The 19,426-nt window shown below is 36.1% G+C and overlaps 1 protein-coding gene across 1 annotated transcript in view; it reads left to right on the plus strand.

The window, feature by feature from the left end:
- COL24A1 (collagen type XXIV alpha 1 chain) overlaps nucleotides 1-19,426 on the plus strand; it is a 391,649-nt gene that overhangs the window by 308,782 nt on the left and 63,441 nt on the right. Inside the window, exons 44-47 of the mRNA XM_064588890.1 lie at nucleotides 6,513-6,566; nucleotides 6,677-6,730; nucleotides 12,037-12,090; nucleotides 13,209-13,316. Of these exons, the coding sequence (XP_064444960.1) occupies nucleotides 6,513-6,566; nucleotides 6,677-6,730; nucleotides 12,037-12,090; nucleotides 13,209-13,316 (270 nt within the window). The remainder of the gene's footprint in view (nucleotides 1-6,512; nucleotides 6,567-6,676; nucleotides 6,731-12,036; nucleotides 12,091-13,208; nucleotides 13,317-19,426) is intronic.

Consider the following 19,426-nt stretch of genomic DNA (forward strand, 5'->3'; position numbering starts at 1 on the left):
ACCTTCTCTAACTGCCCTTTCTATCCATCTCTTTATATCATATTTAATGCTATCTCTATTATCTTACCTCTTTTTTTCATACATTTGTGGGGTTTTTTTGTTTAGTCTATTTTTCCCTACCAAAAAGTAAGATCCATGAAAATAAGACTCTTGTCTGGCTTTCTCATCATTATATCCCCAATTTCTAGAACATAATGTTCCTGGTGTATAGTAGGAATTCAATAAAGAGCTGTCAAGTGGGTGGATGAATGTCATATTTTCAAGCCTTCTGTCAATTCTTGTCCTCTTCCATTCTTAGAAGTATTTTATGAGACCAACTTCATCAGCCAAAATTATATTAGACTAAGTGTAGAATTTATTCTGTGTCATTTTTTTATTAGCACATTTCTGTTAAGGATGTTCTGTATTCTTGCCTCATCTCTCTTCTCTTCCTGTTTACAGTGTCAATAGCGAAACAAAATGGTCATCTGCTAGTTCTCTTCCTATAGTTTCTATGTCCTTCCTTTGCTCACAACATTCTGTGCTTACTCACAGTATTATCTACTCTTTATTTACATAAATCCTATCTATATTTTATAATTTAGTTCAAACTTCTTTTTTCCCAACTCACCCGAACAGGAATCTTTCCCTATTCCGTAGTCCTATAATATTTATTATTTATAAAAATCATTCAACAGAAATATTTTACCATCTTCTGTTGCTGATATTTTTGCTAATTATTTTCAATGTGTAGATACCTTAGCTCTCCAATTTGAATATGATTTGTCTTCTACAATGTTTTGTTCTGAGCTGTGTATATAATAGCATATAATATGCATATAAACATAATTCATTTTTAATAATGAATTGATGGGTAATTTGATCCAATATACCCCTCTCATATAAAATTTCAGTAATCATATCTGAAATGAAGATTTACATAGCCAGATTGAATGAACAAGCTGGTAGGTAGATAATTATCATTAATAAATTCATTTTCTCAAGGCCAAAATCTGAAAAATCAACTTTCACTTCCTAAAATTCTCTTTGAAGCAAATGTTGAAGGTAACTGTAAATGTTTGTGAAATTGTTGAGGTGGCCATCTTGCATTTCTTCTATTTGTGGAGAAACATTTTTAGGATGTCATATATATATATTCTATTTCAAATTTATATAACAGTTTGTATCTATAAGTGTTTCTTTTTTTTTTTTTTTAAGATTTTATTTATTTATTTGACAGAGAGAGACACAGCGAGAGAGGGAACACAAGCAGGGGGAGGGGGAGAGGGAGAAGCAGGCTTCCCGCGGAGCAGGGAGCCAGACGTGGGGCTCAATCCCAGGACCCTGAGATCATGACCTGAGCCGAAGGCAGACGCTTAACGACTGAGCCACCCAGGCGCCCCTCTATAAGTGTTTCTTAATCCAAGGAAGCCAGTGTATTTACTTGAAATTAGGTTTTCTTTGTGTTGAGAAGCCAACCCACTGCTTCCAGAATAATTTGAGAAGCATCTAAAACTTCGTTTCTGCTGTGCATAACTTCAAACATTCTCAGGAAAATCAGCTTCTTGCACTGTCTTCTTTTGGCCTCTACCAATTACAAAACATTTGGTAGCTAAACCAGCATATTTACTGCCAAACAAACAGGTAACTATTTTTTTTGGAAGAAGAAAAGAATGTCTTCACCTGGCTAGCAGAAGAAAAACCCTGCCTGCCTTATTCTGGATAGTCACACCTTATTCAGAAATCCTTCATCTGAGAACTTCTTCCTGGGCCTACTGTGGAATCTATTTCTCCTTCCTCATTCCACAAATACTCTTGGTGAAGTTTTCACTTGTGGATAATTCATGAATTAATTTGATCCACATCTTCCTTTCTGTCTTATTCTATCCTTTGTCTAACCTATAGGTTTTAGAGGTCATTTTTTCATTTGTTGCTGGTTTTATTCTAAACAAGCCATCTTAAGCCAGACAGCCACAATAATTTTATTGCTTAGACATCTGAGAGCCATGAAATATCCGCACTTGTCCCCTGCCAAGTTTTCCCAAGCACAAGTTTGATTCATGCAGGGGAACCATGCTTTATTTAGAGTAATTCTGTTGTAGCCTCAGGTGAAATTTTTAAATGTTTGCTTTTCTGTAATTTTAAAATGTATATACTATTCTTTCACTCTAGTAAAATGAGGGTTAGCATTATCATCAAGCCTTCTTTTTTATTGTGCTAAAATACACATAATAGGGTCGCCTGGATGGCTCAGTCGGTTAAGCCTCTGCCTTCAGCTCAGATCATGATCCCAGGGTCCTGGGATCGAGTCCCGTAGAGCAGGGAGCCCGCTTCTCCCTCTGCCTGCTCCCCCTGCTTGTGCTCTCTCTCTCTCTCTCTCAAATAAATAAAATCTTTAAAAAAAATACACATAATATAAAATATACATTTTAACCATTTTATTTTTTTAAGATTTTATTTATTTGAGAGAGAGAGAGCACAAGTGGGGGGAGGGGTAGAGGGAGAGGGAGAAGCAGGCTCCCCGCTGAGCAGGGAGCCCGACAACGTGGGGCTTGATCCCAAGGACCCTGAGATCATGACCTGGGCTGAAGGCAGATCCTTAACAGACTGAGCCACCCAGGCACCCCCATTTTAACCATTTTAAAGTGTACAATTCAGAGATTTTTAGTACATTCTCAATATTGAAAACTATCACACACTACATAGTTTTAGAACATTATCATCACCCCAAAAGGAAGCACATACCCATTAAGCAGTCACTCTGTATCTCTCCCAGCCTTTGGCAACCATTACTCTGCTTTATATCTCTATTGATTTATCTATCCTGGATATTTCATATAAATGGAATCATACAATGTATAGCTTTTTGTGTCTGGCTTCATTTCATTCAATATAATGTTTTCAAAGTTCATCAATGTAGAATGTATTAGTACCTCATTCCTTTTTATGGCTGAATAATCACCAACCTTTTTAAAAACATTTTTATATTCACAAATATTCTTACAATTGTGGTGAACTCAAGGTTATCCTACTGGATAAAAAAAAATGGAATGGGGGTGCCTGGGTGGCTCAGGTAAGTGTCCCACTCTTGGTTCGGCTCAGGTCATGATATCAGGGTCATGAGATAGAGCCCCACATTGAGCTTTGCATTCAGCAGGGAGTCTGCTTGAAGATTCTTTCCCCTTGCCCCTCTCCCCACTGGGGTGCAGACATACACTCTCTTTCCCTCTCTCTCTCTCAAATAAATAAATAAATCTTTTTTAAAAATGGAATGGATAATGCAGATTTTGTTTCCATTTGGCTATGAACAATTAGAAATTTTTAAAAATCTTTTTCCCCATCCTTTGTTCTTTTTTCCTTTTGAATTATAAAAGTCATGTGTCTTGCTCGTTGTCATCAGTAAATACTCACTAGGCATTATTATACATGACAGATCTTATGTATCATGCATAACAAAATCTCTGGTCTCTCATATTTTTGAATGCCTGCCATGGGCCAGGAGCAGAACTAGGTGCCATGAATTTAATACTGGACACCCCAGGCACAGTCCTTACCTCTGTGGACATCACATGCAGAAGACATATAGAATAAGAACATTTAATCAGTATAAAAACAGATATAGTAAATTATAGCTGTCATCCAGAAAGCTATACATTCTATAGGTCAAGATAAATTCATCTGAGGCTTGAGAAAGCCAGAGTACATAGTGGGAATAAGCATATTATACTGTCAACATCGGCTTTTTAAAGCTATGGACAGAAACATACACATACCCAAGATGAAGTCAGACTAAACTTGTGTGAGATGAATCCTAGAAGTACATTGAATAACTTATGTTCTAGCTTAAACTCCATTCCACTTTGGTTTGGCAAAGTCCATAACATCTTTGCACACAATAAAAGAACAATGTTTAAATCCTCAGTTGTCATCACTCTTTAGCGTCAGGCATGCATATCCAAATTGCTATTGGATATCATCACAGGCACCTCTACCTCAGTATGTCCTATACAACAGTTCCATCATCCTCCCCAAATTTGATCCTCTTCTTTCTATGTCCCCAATTCAGTGAATGCTACCATCAGACATTAAGGTGTTCAAGTCAATAAATGAATCATCCCTCTCTCTCTGTCTGTCTAGGTCTGTGTCTCTCTCTATTGCTCTCTCTGTGTGTCTCTTTTTTTCTGTGTGTGTCTATTGCTCTCCCTGTGTTTCTTTCTGTCTCTTTGTCTCTCTCATCCTTTCCCTCCTCTCACTCCTTTCTCTCTCCTCTCATCTCTCAAATCCATTTGGCCACTTCTTTCGACCTCAGATAGCTCTGCTATCTAGCCACTTTGCCCTACTTTAGTTTAGGTTTCATCTTTTTTGTCTGAATTACTTTAATAACTTCCTAAGTAGACTCCCTATCCCCAGTGATAGCCCTCTCAAATCCATTCTCTTCTTAACATGTTCTGTCAGATGAATCTCCATTTATTCCCCCATGCTATCTCCTCTGCCAGAATGTCTTCTTTTTACTTTCCTGCCTGGAACTCTCATCCTTCAAGATTCAGCTTATCATCACTTCCCTTATAAAATCCTTGACCATCTAGCTCCTCTTGGCCATTTAGCACATCCCACCACTAATATCATTAGGCAAAGTCAGTCATTTCCCATAACCTTGCCTACATGACTTCATAATAATATTTACTACAGCATATTTAATTTTTAACACTGCAGAAAAATGGCCTTTGTCAATTTTTATTGCAATAGAAAGAACCAGAGGAATTATAGTGAAACACCTAGAAAGCATGTTTGTTTTTAGTGAGATTTGTATCCAGACTTCACAAAACCAAGAGAAGCTATTCTGTGATCATTCTAAAAGGGTCCCTGTAAACTACAGACAAAAATGGTAGCAAAATCACAATTGGCCATTCATGGTTTTGAGTTTTATAGTTTGCTCATATGCTCGGTCTCACTGCACTTTGTAACTCCAGGTTTTCACCAATCACTTCTCTCCTGAGTTCTGCTTAATAAATGACCTATAATCATCATATTTACTTGTACCAAACTTCCTCTTGACTGACCTGATTCTGGTCAGGTAAGACCATGGTATTCTCTTTAGTTATGGCCACGTTCTATAGAAAGCTTTCCAAACTAGCCTTTCCCTCTTGCCACTGTTCATTCTCTTAAACAGGATTCCTTTTTTTTTTTTTTCTTTTAATCAGGAAGTTGGATCTTAAAACCATAAACATTTGCCTCAAAGAATACAAACAAAGAAGGCTTCAACTGATCTTTCTATGAGATAAATTCGTTAGCCTATGTAGGCAATCCTTGCTTCTCCTAGTCCAGGAAAACAGATGAGTCTATGGCATTCTTTCTGTAATCCACAGAGAGTAGGAAGAAATAATCTGAAACAAAGAGGACAGTAGGGAAGGGGATAAAAGAGATTACATGCAGAATTCTTCATGCATACCCTGACATGCATGCATACCCTGACATGCATGCATACCCAGACATGCCTTTGGGTTGTTGCTAGTTTCTATTTACACACTTGAAAAGGGAAATGTGGTAGGTCAGCATTCTTTCTTAGGAGGACTAGGGTAATGACAGATTGCTGAATATCAAAGTCACTTGATGTGCCTTGGCATTATATAGAGTAACAACTTCCAGTTTTCAACTCAATAAATCTATCCAAATGGTATGAACTCAGTTTGTAAAAATGGAGATCATAGTTCACTTCCACAGTGGGAATAGGTTGAAGAAAGAAATTTGTTCTCAAACTCTCTATTCCTCTGGTTATTTACTGTACTAGTTTCCTGACCAAATTACTGTAAACTGGGTGGTTTAAAACACTGGGTGTTATATGCAAACAATGAATCATGGAACACTACATCAAAAATTAATGATGTAATGTATGATTAACATAACATAATAAAAAAATAAATAAAAACAACAACAACAAAAAAACAATAGAAATTTATTCTCTCATAGTTCCAGATACCAGGAATCTGAAATTGAGGTGTTAGTAGACCATCTTCCCTCCCACAGACTCTAGAGGAGAATCCTCCCTTTACTATTCTGGCTTCTGGTGGCTGACAGTGCTCGTTGTGGCTACATCACTCCAGTGTCTGCCTCTGTCTTTACATGGCCCTCTCCTTTGTTGTTTGTGTGTGTCTCTCTCTTTTAAGGGTACTTGTCATAGACAATTCAGGATAATATCTTTTTAAAATCATTAACTCAATGATATCTGCAAAGACCATTTTTCCAAATGAAATCATATTCACAGGTTCTGGGGATTAAGACATAGACATCTTTTGGTGGGCCACCATTCACCCCACTACATTAACCTATGTGCAAAACAAAGCAAAACTTGACACTCTTTCTCAGTTATCATCATATCCAATAGATACTATGTTCTATAACATTTCAGAGAATCATAATTCCTGATGTTTAAGTTGCATTTTGTAACATTTTGCTACCATTTTAAGTGATACTACCCTATTCTCTAAATTACATGTCTCTATTTATTCTAATAATATAATCTTTTCTATTCCTAGGGTCATGTGGGTTTACCAGGACCAAGAGGTGCTGCTGGACAACAAGGGCCCCCAGTATGTTTTGAAAACACTCTTTGTAATTCTGGCATTGAAAAAAATTAATGTTTATATATCTTACTTGGTCTCTGCTTCATACATGATTTCTGTTTGGTTTCCTGCTAAAGGGTGAGCCAGGTGACCAGGGTGAAGGAGGACTAAAAGGAGAGAGAGGATCTGAAGTAAGTTGAAATTATTTAAGACAACTTGATACTTATTGTTTGTTTGAGAAGGCAAGAACATAGGAGCTACTGTTCATTGTAATTTAAATGATCATTCACACTTCCAGAGCGAGGATCACTGTAGGCCTCTAATCAGAGTGTTTGTCAATAATTGTGCTAAAACATGGTTATTGATTATTTCATGTGTTTTGACTGCCATCCCAATTTCCCTTTACCAGCAGCCTTTTCTGGCTTTGTGAAAATTGCCTAAAGTTGTCCAAAATGAATGGTCTCTCCTTGGGGTTTCAAGCAAAAATATAAATAAGCCTTAAAACCAATGTTGAAAAGTGAAAACCTATCAGTGAAACCTATTTCATTGTAGTAAGGATAAGGGTAGAAATAGTTTGACTATGTGACACAGACTCACAATTGGTTTAAAATATTTTTTTCCATAAGACAAGCCAATTATCTGTTATCAAATAAACTACAAATGTATTAGCTATTGAATTTAGACATCTCTTTCCCTATGCACTGATGTTGCCTCAACCTTATGGAAGGTTGTTGCCTTATAACTTGCTTTGTAATTTGTACCATCAGTTCATTGCTACCTTGCTTTTCATAGCATTCTGATTTCACCTGCTATTGATTTTAAATTAAATTCTTAAGAAAACACATGTTTTTTAATAATAAATTAGGTGAGAATGGATAAAAAGTAATCAATTTGAGGCCACATTTCTCCTAATTTGTTAAGTCTTCATCCATACTTTGTGTTTCCTACTTGCAGGAATAAGTAGTAAAATTGGGTTGAATCTGATATTACATAGGTGCTCACTCACCTACAGCCATTTTGAATAGTCTTGACATCTACCTAGTAACTCCTTGTCAGGTTCCTTAATAAATAAGAACTAATAAATAAAAAATAAAAGTATCCCATTGAAGGTAAGTCTTAACAAGAAAAAATGAAGAGAGAGAAGGTAATTGTCCCATTTACTTACAATTTTTAATACCCAAATTGGAAAAAATAGTGGAAAAAGCTATGAACCTAGAACACTACTACTGTTTTCATTTGATTTCCTTATATTTGCATTAAGTGCCTAAGGATGCAAATGCTCTCCCAAGGTTTGATCCTAAAATTTCTAATCTCTTACAATCAATACTTTCATATTCTCAGTATTTTCTTCTTCTTTTTTGACATATGTCAGGAAGAAGAAATTTTTAAAGTATTTATTACTATCTATTAAAATTATGTCAATGAAATTCAAATATTCTTACCAGACAGCTACATTTCTAGCTGCCATGCTCAACTCTCCCTGTGTATTAGAGCCAAAAGATGCTGAGAAACCATGGTTTAAATTCTGTATAATCCAAGGGAATTAGTTCTATCCTGCTTTGGGCAATGCTGGCATACAGTTCAAGGTTACATTAAAAACCCTCTTAGAATTTAAAATAGTCATAATTGCTACAAGAATAATCATTGACCATGTATTATTCAGTAGGGACACCTTCAGTGGCCAGGTGGATCTTGTCCAATTGTTGTCATCTTGTTTTTGTAAAGCTGCAAAGTTTTTTAGGTTTGCAAATGAACCTTTAAAATCATCTGGACCACCCTCTCATTTTTCAGATGAAGAAATTTAAATTTCAGAGAGTTACCTAAGATCACAGAATTAGTTAACAACAGAACCAACACTAGAAATTTCCTGACTCTCAATGTTATACAAAAGTCTTCTATTACTTGAGATCTTTTATAAATTAAGTAAAATATGATTATCTTACTTAACTAACTTATTCATTGGGCTCTCATGCATGAGACAGTGGGCAACCGTAGAGAAAAAGAGCAAATCAAGCCGATTGCACAACCACTACATTTTCAAAGACTTTTTAAATTCAAATGTAGTGAATTTGTCCTATACTGGCTTTCAAAGACTAAGACTCAAGCCAAAATCTTATTTTTCTTCCAAAACAAAATTCCAGATTTTAGTGAATTGAAATTTCTTGGTTTAAAAAAAAGAAGAGAAAAAGAGTAATTATTGCCTAACTCTAAATCTATGTTTATATTGTAAAGCTATCCTCTCTAACAAAGTTAGAACTAGCAATGTATTGAGGTATCTCTTTTTCAGTTTCATTTAAATAAAAAGCAAACAAGGGTTTGGACTATAATGACACATTTTAAAATGTCCATTATCGAAAGAATTAGACTACCTTCTATCAATGTTCTACACTTTGTTGATCTTTATTTTTTTTTAAGATTTTTATTTATTTATTATTTGACAGAGAGAGAGGGAACACAAGCAGGAGAAGTAGGAGAGGGAGAAGCAGGTTTCCTGCTGAGCAGGGAGCCCAATGTGGGGCTTGATACCAGAACCCTGGGATCATGACCTGAGCTGAAGGCAGACGCTTAAGGACTGAGGCGCCCCTGTTGATCTTGTTATACATTTAAAATCTCAATTGTGAGACTATGTTTTTTTTCTAGCTGGCCTACTTCCTTTTAGTATGATGATAATAACTGTAATAAAGATATATTTCCTGAATCGAACATCTCAAAACAGCAGAGACTATAGTTTTGTTATTTGCTAAACACTTTTTGTCTTCAATAGACAGATTTTGCCACAATTGTCCTATTACAAGTAGCAAAAAATACTTCATAGTCATACTTTCCTTTTCATGTTATTCTATTGGGAGCTGCTTCCTGATGCCCATCCAAGTCTGAATACCATTCTAATCTTCATGATAATAGACCCATACATGTAGATTTCAGTACACAACATTTAACTTTTCTGAAATAATCCCCAACATAATGGTCATCCCAAAATGTAATCAATCTGTGATGATATGTGAATCTCTTTGTTTTTATTTTGTTATATGAACATTTGGAGTAAAACCCTTACTTACATGTGTAGTATGTCTGAACCATAAGACATAGACTCAGGTATACTAAAAATAAAACTTTGTTTTTTGTGTTCTTTATAATGGAACTTAACATCTGTCCTGAGTACCCATCCTTCCTGGTGGTAGAAACCTAATTGGTGGAAATCTAATCAGTTGAGTGCCTTTTATTCCATCCACACAAATATCCTACATTTTATTTAGAGTTTTCCCTATTCACTCTCTTGTCAAGTTTGCAGTTACATTCTGGGTAGCAGTGGTGGGGAAGAGGAATGGAAGGTGAGTTTGGTCTTAGGTCATCTATTTACAATAGTATACACTGAAATGCATATTATCCATGTAGATTCCCAGTTGCTTATGATCCCACCATGTTGACATCTACCAAGGCCCTACCTTGCTGACACGTACAGCTATTTTCTGAGTATAGAAAAGGTACAAAGTCTTCTTATATAGGCCCTTACTGCTATATGCTTCTATTCTTGGCCATGTGGAAATACATTCTAATTCCTATACCATGCTGGTGCTTGCAGGACTCAGACTTTCTCAAGCCCACTGGCCTAGACATCTCCTACAAAAATTTCTACTCTATTGCTGACACTCAGTGTAGTTTATGTGGGCCTCTAAATGAAGACTTTAGTCTCCCTAGCCATTGTCTCTGTGCCCAAATCCCCACACTTATCTGAGGGTATTGCTTCTACCCAAGCTAGGACTTGAGGGCAGAGTGAGGTGTAAAGGGCCCTTCTCAGAGATCCCTGTCAGGGTTGAACAGTCTTGCTTCTCTTTTACTTCTCTTCTTACCTTTCTCCAACTTGAACATCTTTATATCCCCTTAAATAAGAAAAATTTTCTCTTATACTATTATAATTCTAAATCTGTTCTTTATGGCAAAATGCATGATTTGAATTCTTTGTCACCTTGGTTTTTGATACTCAGATATAGGCTTTAAATATTTAGAAATCAGGCTTTTGCATTTAAAAATATATTCTTCCCAAAATATTATATACTTCTCAAATTATTACTCCACCATGAGTTTCAGAGGACTATTTTGAAATTCATAAGCTAAGGAAAAGTCTGTTTTGAAAATCTAAAATCTAGAACAGATCTATCACTTTGCATAAAAAAAAATACTGTAAAGGAAAAAAACACTCTGGTTAACATATTTGAATATTATCACAGTTCATATACTATTTAATTAGTGATATTAGAGATAACTGAAATCACAAATTTTTCAATATTTAAAATCTTATTTATTTATTTTACTTCCTTATTTTGTCCTAAAAGATATATTGTATTTTAGAGATCATATTATTCCAGGAATTGCATCTTCTTCAACTAAAGTCAAATCATCTACTGTTTCATTTCCTGGTTTCCTTACCCTTAGAAGGACCTTACATTAGTGACTTTTTGAGGCGAGTAAAATAGTTTTCCAAGCTGGAGGTAGAACTCTTAGTTCATATATCTCCCCACTATCAAATTCTAACAAAGTTGGATTTTTATCTCTTACAGAAAATACCCTTTTTTTCTATGACTGCATATACTATTTCTTCTTGAAATGTTAAGATCATTTTCAGAGGATGTAATATGTTATGAACTTATTTACTTTGTTATTGTTGTCAGTTTGAATCTTTGGCACAATTTATCTTCAAATTTGAATAACGTAACATCCCATTTTGGTGGAATTATTCCGTTTGTGAGAACTTCCGATGACTTCTGAGAAATGTATCTGGTAATGACAATAGGCCTCTTTTTCTTATTTGTGAACTAGGTCACTCTTTTCCACCTTTTTCTTTTTAAAATAATTTTAGGATATCATCAGAATAATGGCATGATTCGGAAAGGGCAAAGTTCCTAACTATTCTGGCAGACCAGTTACTGCTGAATCAATTATGATTTAAAACATCTCACACATGGAAAAACAAAGAGTTCCGTGGGAAATAAATATCTTTTCTTTGATTCACAAGTATGTTCTTCTCCATGCTTCCAGATAAGCACATTTTAGGCTATTGATTCATGTCCCTTACTACACTGTGAGTGCCTTGAGATCAGTAACTTTGACTTTGCATCCCCAGCACATACAAAATAGTCAATAAATGTTTATGAAATTAGTGAAGCACTTAGCCACTTTCAATAGGAAGACAAAGGCCCTGTCTGAAAACATGGACATTTATTAACTAATATTTAATTCCCTTTTAGAGCCAAGATTTAAATTCTTAAATCCTACAATTTGGAGCTAGATAGAAATTCATAAATTATCTGGTCAAATTCTCCCATTTTCCTATAAAGAAAATGGCTCCCAGGGAAGTTAAACGGAAATCTCGGTGATGTACAGTTAGCCAGGACTAGGCAGGACTGGCTGCAGCATCCCCGCCTCAGGGTTCTTTTCTATGCCTTCAGCTTAGTTAGGTTTATTACAATTAAGTGACAACTGTGCTTCACATTTTTAGGGCCCTAGGGGGAAAAAAGGAGCTCCTGGTCCTTCTGGGAAACCTGGGATTCCTGTAAGTAGCAGGCCCTTTTCATCTTTCTTGTTTTTCTAAATAGAATTGGCAGCTTCAGCAAGCAGAAAAGTTTGGGGCCAATTATGACAAGTGTTGGATAAATCAGCTTGTCTTCAAAAAAAAAATTTAAGCTCGAGCTGGAACACAGGGAACAAAATATGACCATTAGCTCAAAACCAAGATTGCTGTTTAAATATAAGTCTCTGCAATTGAAGGATGCTATTTTCCATTGTTATGGAGCTCTGTGGACTCATCTTACTCTCTGATCCTGACTGAAAACAGGGAACTTGAAATATGACTAAATGATTGGTGACAAAGGTCAGAGATCCTCAAGCATGAACAAAAAGCATGAGCTGGATTGTAATTGAAGGACACATCCTCTCAGTTTCCTGGCAAGTAGAACAGAAAGTCTTAGAAGAAAATGTTTTAAATCATTTCATCGCAGAACAAAGATTAATTTTACCTTAGCCATCAGTTTCCTCTAGCCAAGCAAATATGTGTTGACTGGCTTATTAGCAAAGACTTACTTCCTGCTGGGCTTCCGTAGCCAAGAGCTAGATGCCTACTTTGGGTGTCCTGCGTTGGTTCAAAAAAAGAAAAGAAAATGAACATAAATTATAAACACATTCAGATCAGAGATTCATACAGATAAAATGCACTTGCCCAAGAGTAGAAACGAAACGTTCAGACCTTTATGCAGTCGTATAATTATCTAGTTTGGAGTGGCAACAAAAAGGACCATAATTTGTTTCTTGAGAAAATAACACAACATGAGGTTTTGCTGATGGTAAAGTATAGCTGTATCGTAAACTGACAGGTGAAGATACAGCTGACTTTTCTCCATAGCTGGATAGAGCAGAGGCCAGCACAATGAAAAATATGAGAGAATTGCACTAAAGCTCAAAAGCTTACACAGTACATTTTAGTTAGCTTGGCATTTCTGTTTAAGGAACTTTTAAAGACAGTTACCTGATCTGTTGAATCCAAAAAAGAATTAAGGAAACAGGAAAATTTATCCGGGGGTGGGGTATTAAAAATATACCCAAATATACAGGTATTTGTCATTTAAACATTTGTACAACATCTCTCTATAATCCACTTAATTTTTGACTACCAAGGGTCTTCCTGGCCTACCTGGGCCAAAAGGCATGCAAGGATACCAGGGAGCTGATGGCATTTCAGGAAACTCTGGAAAAGTTGGGCTACCAGGAAAACAGGGACTGCCTGTGAGTAGAATGAATCTCTCTTTACTTTTCCTTTCTAATTTATAAGCGTCTGTTTGCTAGACCATATATATTTGGGCTTTCTTAGTTTTGATATTGGCTCAGATTAGCCAACCCCTGCTTTAATAGTTGTTTTGGAATTGTGTTTATGATCTTCAGGGAATGTCAATGAGTATATTCTCTTGGATATTTTATATTTAACAACTCGTATTATAAATAACACATGCCATTTTTGCACATATAAAACATATAAATAAGAACCATAAGGAAGCAAAATTTTAGGGACTACACAACCTGGCTATGTCTTGAGTTCATCAAATATCTTAAGCCACCTTTGGAATATTTAAGGGTTGGCAGTAACTCAATGGAAATTCTGCAAAAATTCAGTATTAGAGCCTCAGTATTTTATAAAAATTGTGTGAATGTTTTCTCTGTGTTCATCTAGTGGTGATGCAATGATATAGCTTCTTTCTGACTTTTATGCAAATGTTTATCTTATGTATTTGATCAGAAACTTAAAAATCATATTTTGTCTTCATTTAGCCATTTCTTCTCTTTCCTTCCCTAATGTCTTCATAATCCAGATTTTTTTAATCTAACGCTGTGTTTCACTTGAAATATTAGAATAATAAACCATGTACTTGCAAGAACCCTGTAATATTTACCCTTTTACATTTCTGCTATTTGGATGTGGTTATCTGTGGACCTGTTTTTCTTTTCTTAAATACTAAATCAATCCTACTTGTTTATTTAAATATAGCATGGTGCTAAACCTAAGCCCAAACCCAAGCTAATATTCGTCTTTCATTATGATGAGCTATCTCATTTGAAATAGTTAATTAACTAATTAATTAATTAATTTAATTAAGAAACTATGAGCTAGACAATTTAGTTATTTCAGAAGTAATACAGCCAGATCCTATCTGAAAAGATGAATATTTTTAAGGAGCCTAACCATGGCTTCTATTTGTTTTGGAGGCAATATGTCAGAACATCAGAGCAACAGATTAAGACCTAGAAAACTTTGACAGCAGTCTGATATTTTTAATTAAGATAGTTATTTTATAGACTTCTGTCTGCCATCAACATCAGTCTGGTTGAAAGAGGATTTTCTTTCATTTGAGATCTGTCTTTAAGGGCATTTATGCACTGGACCCACATTCTCATGCTGCTCTCCAGACTCACCATGTCCTAGTCTTAAAATGAGGTTGGGGGGTGCACCCAAGTGGCTCCATCGGTTAAGCGTCTGCCTTCGGCTCAGGTCATGATCCCAGGGTCCTGGGATCCAGCCCCAAATTGAGCTCTCTGCTCAGCGGGAACCTGCTTCTCTCTCTCCCTCTGCCTGCTCTCTGCCTACTTGTGCTCTCTCTCTCTGTCAAATAAATAAATAAAATCTTTTTTAAAAAATGAGGTTGGGGATTTTTAAAACTTATTGAATTGTTCTGAGAGTCTGTATTTTTGTGGATTAAGTTTTACTGGGAAATGTTATAGCGAATCTTACCTTATTACTTTAGATAAGATTTTGAGAGTTGAAACAAAGAAAACCACATTTCAAAACATATCCTATTTCTTGCTGCTGAACACAAGCTTGATCATGGAGGTGGTATGTATGTGGATGGATGGTTTTAAAAGTGAGTTGTAAATACTACTAATAGCAAACAGATTTATTTAATTACTAGGAAGAGGGAATCATTTCTTGTCTGGCTAATACTACTAATTCAGATACTCATTCCAGATATGGATAATAGAAACCAGGATCCTACATAAATGTGTTTAATAAGAATTTCAGATAATTCAGTATATTAGGCAATCATCAGATATTAGTGACAGGTCAAAGTTATCAATTATGTTTTATATCAGTTTACTTAATGGTTCATGTGACAGACAACTTTTTTTTCTGGCAATGTGTGACACCTGAAGTTCTCCCTAGAAAGGATTGAAAATTCCATGGAATGAAAACATTGATTTAGATGACCAAAATATAAATTGTTTTCTAGGCATAAAAACAGCAATGTGGCAAGTGACTGTTACCTGCTGCTAGTTTCTAGCAAGAAAATAGACATTTTCTAACAGCTCTACATCCTTCCTCAATAGTGGCATCATGTTTAAAGGACAGTAATTTAATGGCTAAGAGAAAGCCAATACAGAAAATAATCAACACAAATAAGATACTGATTTCATTTGATGCCACTCCAAGCCTTGTTGCTAGAATCTGCCACGCTGTTTTTATTGACTGTGCGGGTGAAAGATTATGCGTGAAATCAAGTCACTGGTCCTACGTGGAACAGACAAGAATGAAAGGGGCTTCAAGCCAGATGCTGAGGCTGTTTGCACTCAAGGCTATTCCAAAAGGCAGTTGGGACTCTAAGAGTATCAACCAGGGCTGTTTGGTGGCAAATAACCAGACAAGGATATATGGATTGCCCGTAGATATGGATTGCCCAAGTTTTGCCCGCTGGGAAGATCTCCCTTTACTGATGATGTCTTTCAGGCTTTAATGTAGCAGCCTTTCACTTCTGGCTGATGGTGATGTTCAGTGCAGATCTGTCCATAAATCAGATCTGAGCTTTTCCGTCCTCCATTACTGGGAAAGGGCGTTCTCTAGGCTGAAGGAGCATAGGTAAAGCAGTTGAGCAGGTATCATGGCACTCTTAATTGGCTGCTTCCGTATTTTGTTTGCTCTTTCTGGACCTGATGGCACCCAGTCTCAATATAGGCCATTTCCATTTAGGAGGAGAATGCTGCTGCTACACATCCAGTTTTATGATTCAGCGGATCAGATATCACCTGGCTCATAATGGGCAATTCCGGGCACATAGTCGTCTGATGTCTCAAGGTCTGTTACTCAGTTTTAAGCAGTGCAAGGGCAGAACTGCATTCCAGATGGGAAATTACACGTGACAAAGGAAGGTGTGGCTTATCTTCAAAACCTTATGGATATAAGCTGTGATTCTGTTACAGAGGGGTTCTCAGAAGGTCCATACAGTATCTCTACCAGCCACAGACCCCTCTGTTATTGGATATTATCGTTGCTCAATCCTAAGGTGCAAATAGCAAGGTAGCGTACATAGCATCCCGAATCTGCTGCAGATTTTAGTCTCCCCTTGACCCCCAGTCCCCTGCTGGGATGTCCCATTAGCCAAACCCAACTAAATAAGAGTGATAATCGCAGCACTAATGGGGAGGACCGTTTTATCACTGACATTGTTTAGAATTGCCAGTATATGATGATGAAAAAAGGCGTTATTAATGTTTTAAAAATTCACTAACGACAATATATTCCCTTTCTGCCTGTACCAAGAGTGGGCTCTCTCCCATCTACCTCCCCTTCGTATGTCACTAACCAACAGCTAGAGGGTAAAGAACCTGCCGAAGCATAGAGTGGGGTGGAGAAGGGCAGGGACTGGATCTCAAAAACAAACAGAAAACATCCAACCAACTCTATTTAAGTTCTCATTTATACATGGTCTATATCAGCATTCCATTCTGGGTATCAGCAAACTACACCTGATGAACCAGATGGATCTATATTTGTGTGGCCCATGAGCTAAGCCGGTTGTTACATTTTTAATGGTAGAAAAAAATAAACAGAAGAAGGTTTTGTCATGTGTGAAAACTACATGAAACGTAAATTTCAGTATCCATAAATTAATTTTATTGGCACACAGCCACAGTGTTTTGTTTACATACAGCTGCTTTTGCACTACAAAGCACAGTTGAGTAGTTGCAACGAAGACCAATAGCCTCACAAAATCTAAAATATTTACTCTCTGGCCCTTTTACAGAAAAAATTGGCTGCCCCCTGGTCTGTTTGTATTATCACACTGTTCTTGTTCTATGGCTTTGTAATGTGTCCTCATATTTAATAGAGCAAGTCCCCCTTCTTTATACTTCTACCACATACATTTGAGATTAGATTTGCTGAGTTTCTCTAAAAACATAACGAAAATTTGAATTGTCATTGGGTTTGCCTTGAATTCATAAATATATTGGGAGAAAATTCATATCTTATCACTGTAGTTATCCAATAAAAGAGAGCAAATATTTATTTTTATCATCTTTATTGTGCTATAATAGAATAGCTCCAAAATAATAATGGCAAAAATTCATATAATGCTAAGTATGTATCAGGTACCATGATAAGTGTTTGACTGTATTGACTCACTTAATCTTTATAATCTTATAAGATACATACAATTATGATCCTTATTTTATACATGAAGAAACTGAGGTCAACTATACCCCAATTTAAAAAAAAATACATACATACATACTGAGGCACTGAGAGATGGTCACTTTCATTGTCTCATTGCCACAAAAGCAGCCTAACTCCATATTCTTTGCTCTTATCAATATGCAATATTGCCCCTTAATAAAGGCCTTATGTATTATTTTATTCTCTAGTTAGTTATTGCTAGTTTATTGTATTTATTTATACAATTCTTTTTTTAAGATTTATGTATTTATTTTAGAGGATGAGAGAGAGAGCATGGTAGGGAGGGGCAGAGGGAGAGAGAGGGAATCTAAGCAGACTCCATGCTGAGCATGGAGCCTGTCATAGGGCTTAATCTCATGACCCTGAGATCACGACTGAGCCAAAACCAAGAATCAGATTCTTAACTGACTATGCCACCCAGGCGCCCCCAGTTACTACTAGTTTAAATAAATGTTACTGATTCAGGATATATTCTATACAACTGGATTCTTAAAAATTTCTAATAATTTCCTTTTGTGACTCTATTGGGTTTTTGAGGTAGATAATATCATCTTCAAATAATGGCAGATTGATCTCTTTTCTTACACTCACTTCTTTTTCCTTCCACATAAGTTGGCAGGGACCTTCAGTGCTATGTTGAACAGTAGCAGCAATAGTGAACATCCTTCTGCTGTAGATCGTAGAGGATGCATCTAAAATTTCTCCACTAAGAATATTTTCCATCTTGATTCTGTATTTTACTTGTCTTTCTTTTTTTTTGTTTTTTTTTCTTTCTTTCTTGATTCCCATTAGATAGGCTAATAATCTTATAAGATATATACAATTATGGTCCTTATTGGATATTATCCTTGCTCAATCATAAGATGCAAATAGCGAGGTAGCTGACATGACATCCTGAATCTGCTGCAGATTTCAGTCTTCCCCTGACCTCCAATCCCCTGCCAGGATGTTCCATTAGCCACACCCAACTAAATAAGCGTGATGATAGCAGCACTAATGGGAAAGACTGTTTTATCACTGACATTGTTTAGAATTGTTGCAAAGTTGCCCTTTCTTTTTTGGTGGATGTTCTTGTAGCAGTTGCACCAAACTTAAAACCAAATGTGTATGTATTTAACTGTATTGATTTGTTAAAATATCACTATCTGTATCTTCTCTCTAACAAAATAAGTTTTTGTGTGTGCTCTCATTTCCTTTTGTTTCTATAAACTACTCTTTGCCTTCATCATTTTTTTATATTGCCTTGAACTTTGACTTTTAGGTTTTTTTTAAAAAGATTTATTTATTTGAGAGAGAAAGCGTGAGCATAGGAGGAGGGGCAGAGGGAGAGAGAGTCTCAAACAGACTCCACACTGAGCATAGAGCCCCACGCGGAGCTTGATCTCACAACCCTGAAATCATGACCTGAGCCAAAACCAGGAGTCGGACGCTTAACTGACTGTGCCATCCAGGTGCCCCTGACTTTAAGTTTTTACGCATTTACTTTCTGTTTTTATTTCCATTGCTTCTTTTTTGAGTAGTAAACTTAATTAAGCTATTTTATCACTATTACTTTCAATAACCTTTATAGAATCTCTTGAATTTGTTTCTTTTGTTATTTCAGTACTTCCTCCAAAAAGTATTTCCAATGTAGGTATTTGTGAGACAAACCTTCTGAGGCCTCATATGCCTACAGATATCTGTATTACCCTCTTACATCTAAATGACACATTAACACTGTATTGGAGGTTCTAATCAATGCAATCAGGTTCTAGTCAGGGTAATAAAAAGAAATAAAACCCACCCAGATTGAAATGGAAGAAATAGAACTGTCTTTATTCATATACAACATGATCATCTACGTAGAAAATCTTTAAGAATCTACCAAAAAAATTAAGTAAATTTAGCAAAGTTGGAG

Source organism: Mirounga angustirostris, unplaced genomic scaffold (assembly GCF_029215605.1).
Source record: "Mirounga angustirostris isolate CCGP_5_RB_7025 unplaced genomic scaffold, mMirAng1.0.hap1 SCAF_4, whole genome shotgun sequence".
In the NCBI taxonomy this organism is placed as follows: domain Eukaryota; kingdom Metazoa; phylum Chordata; class Mammalia; order Carnivora; family Phocidae; genus Mirounga; species Mirounga angustirostris.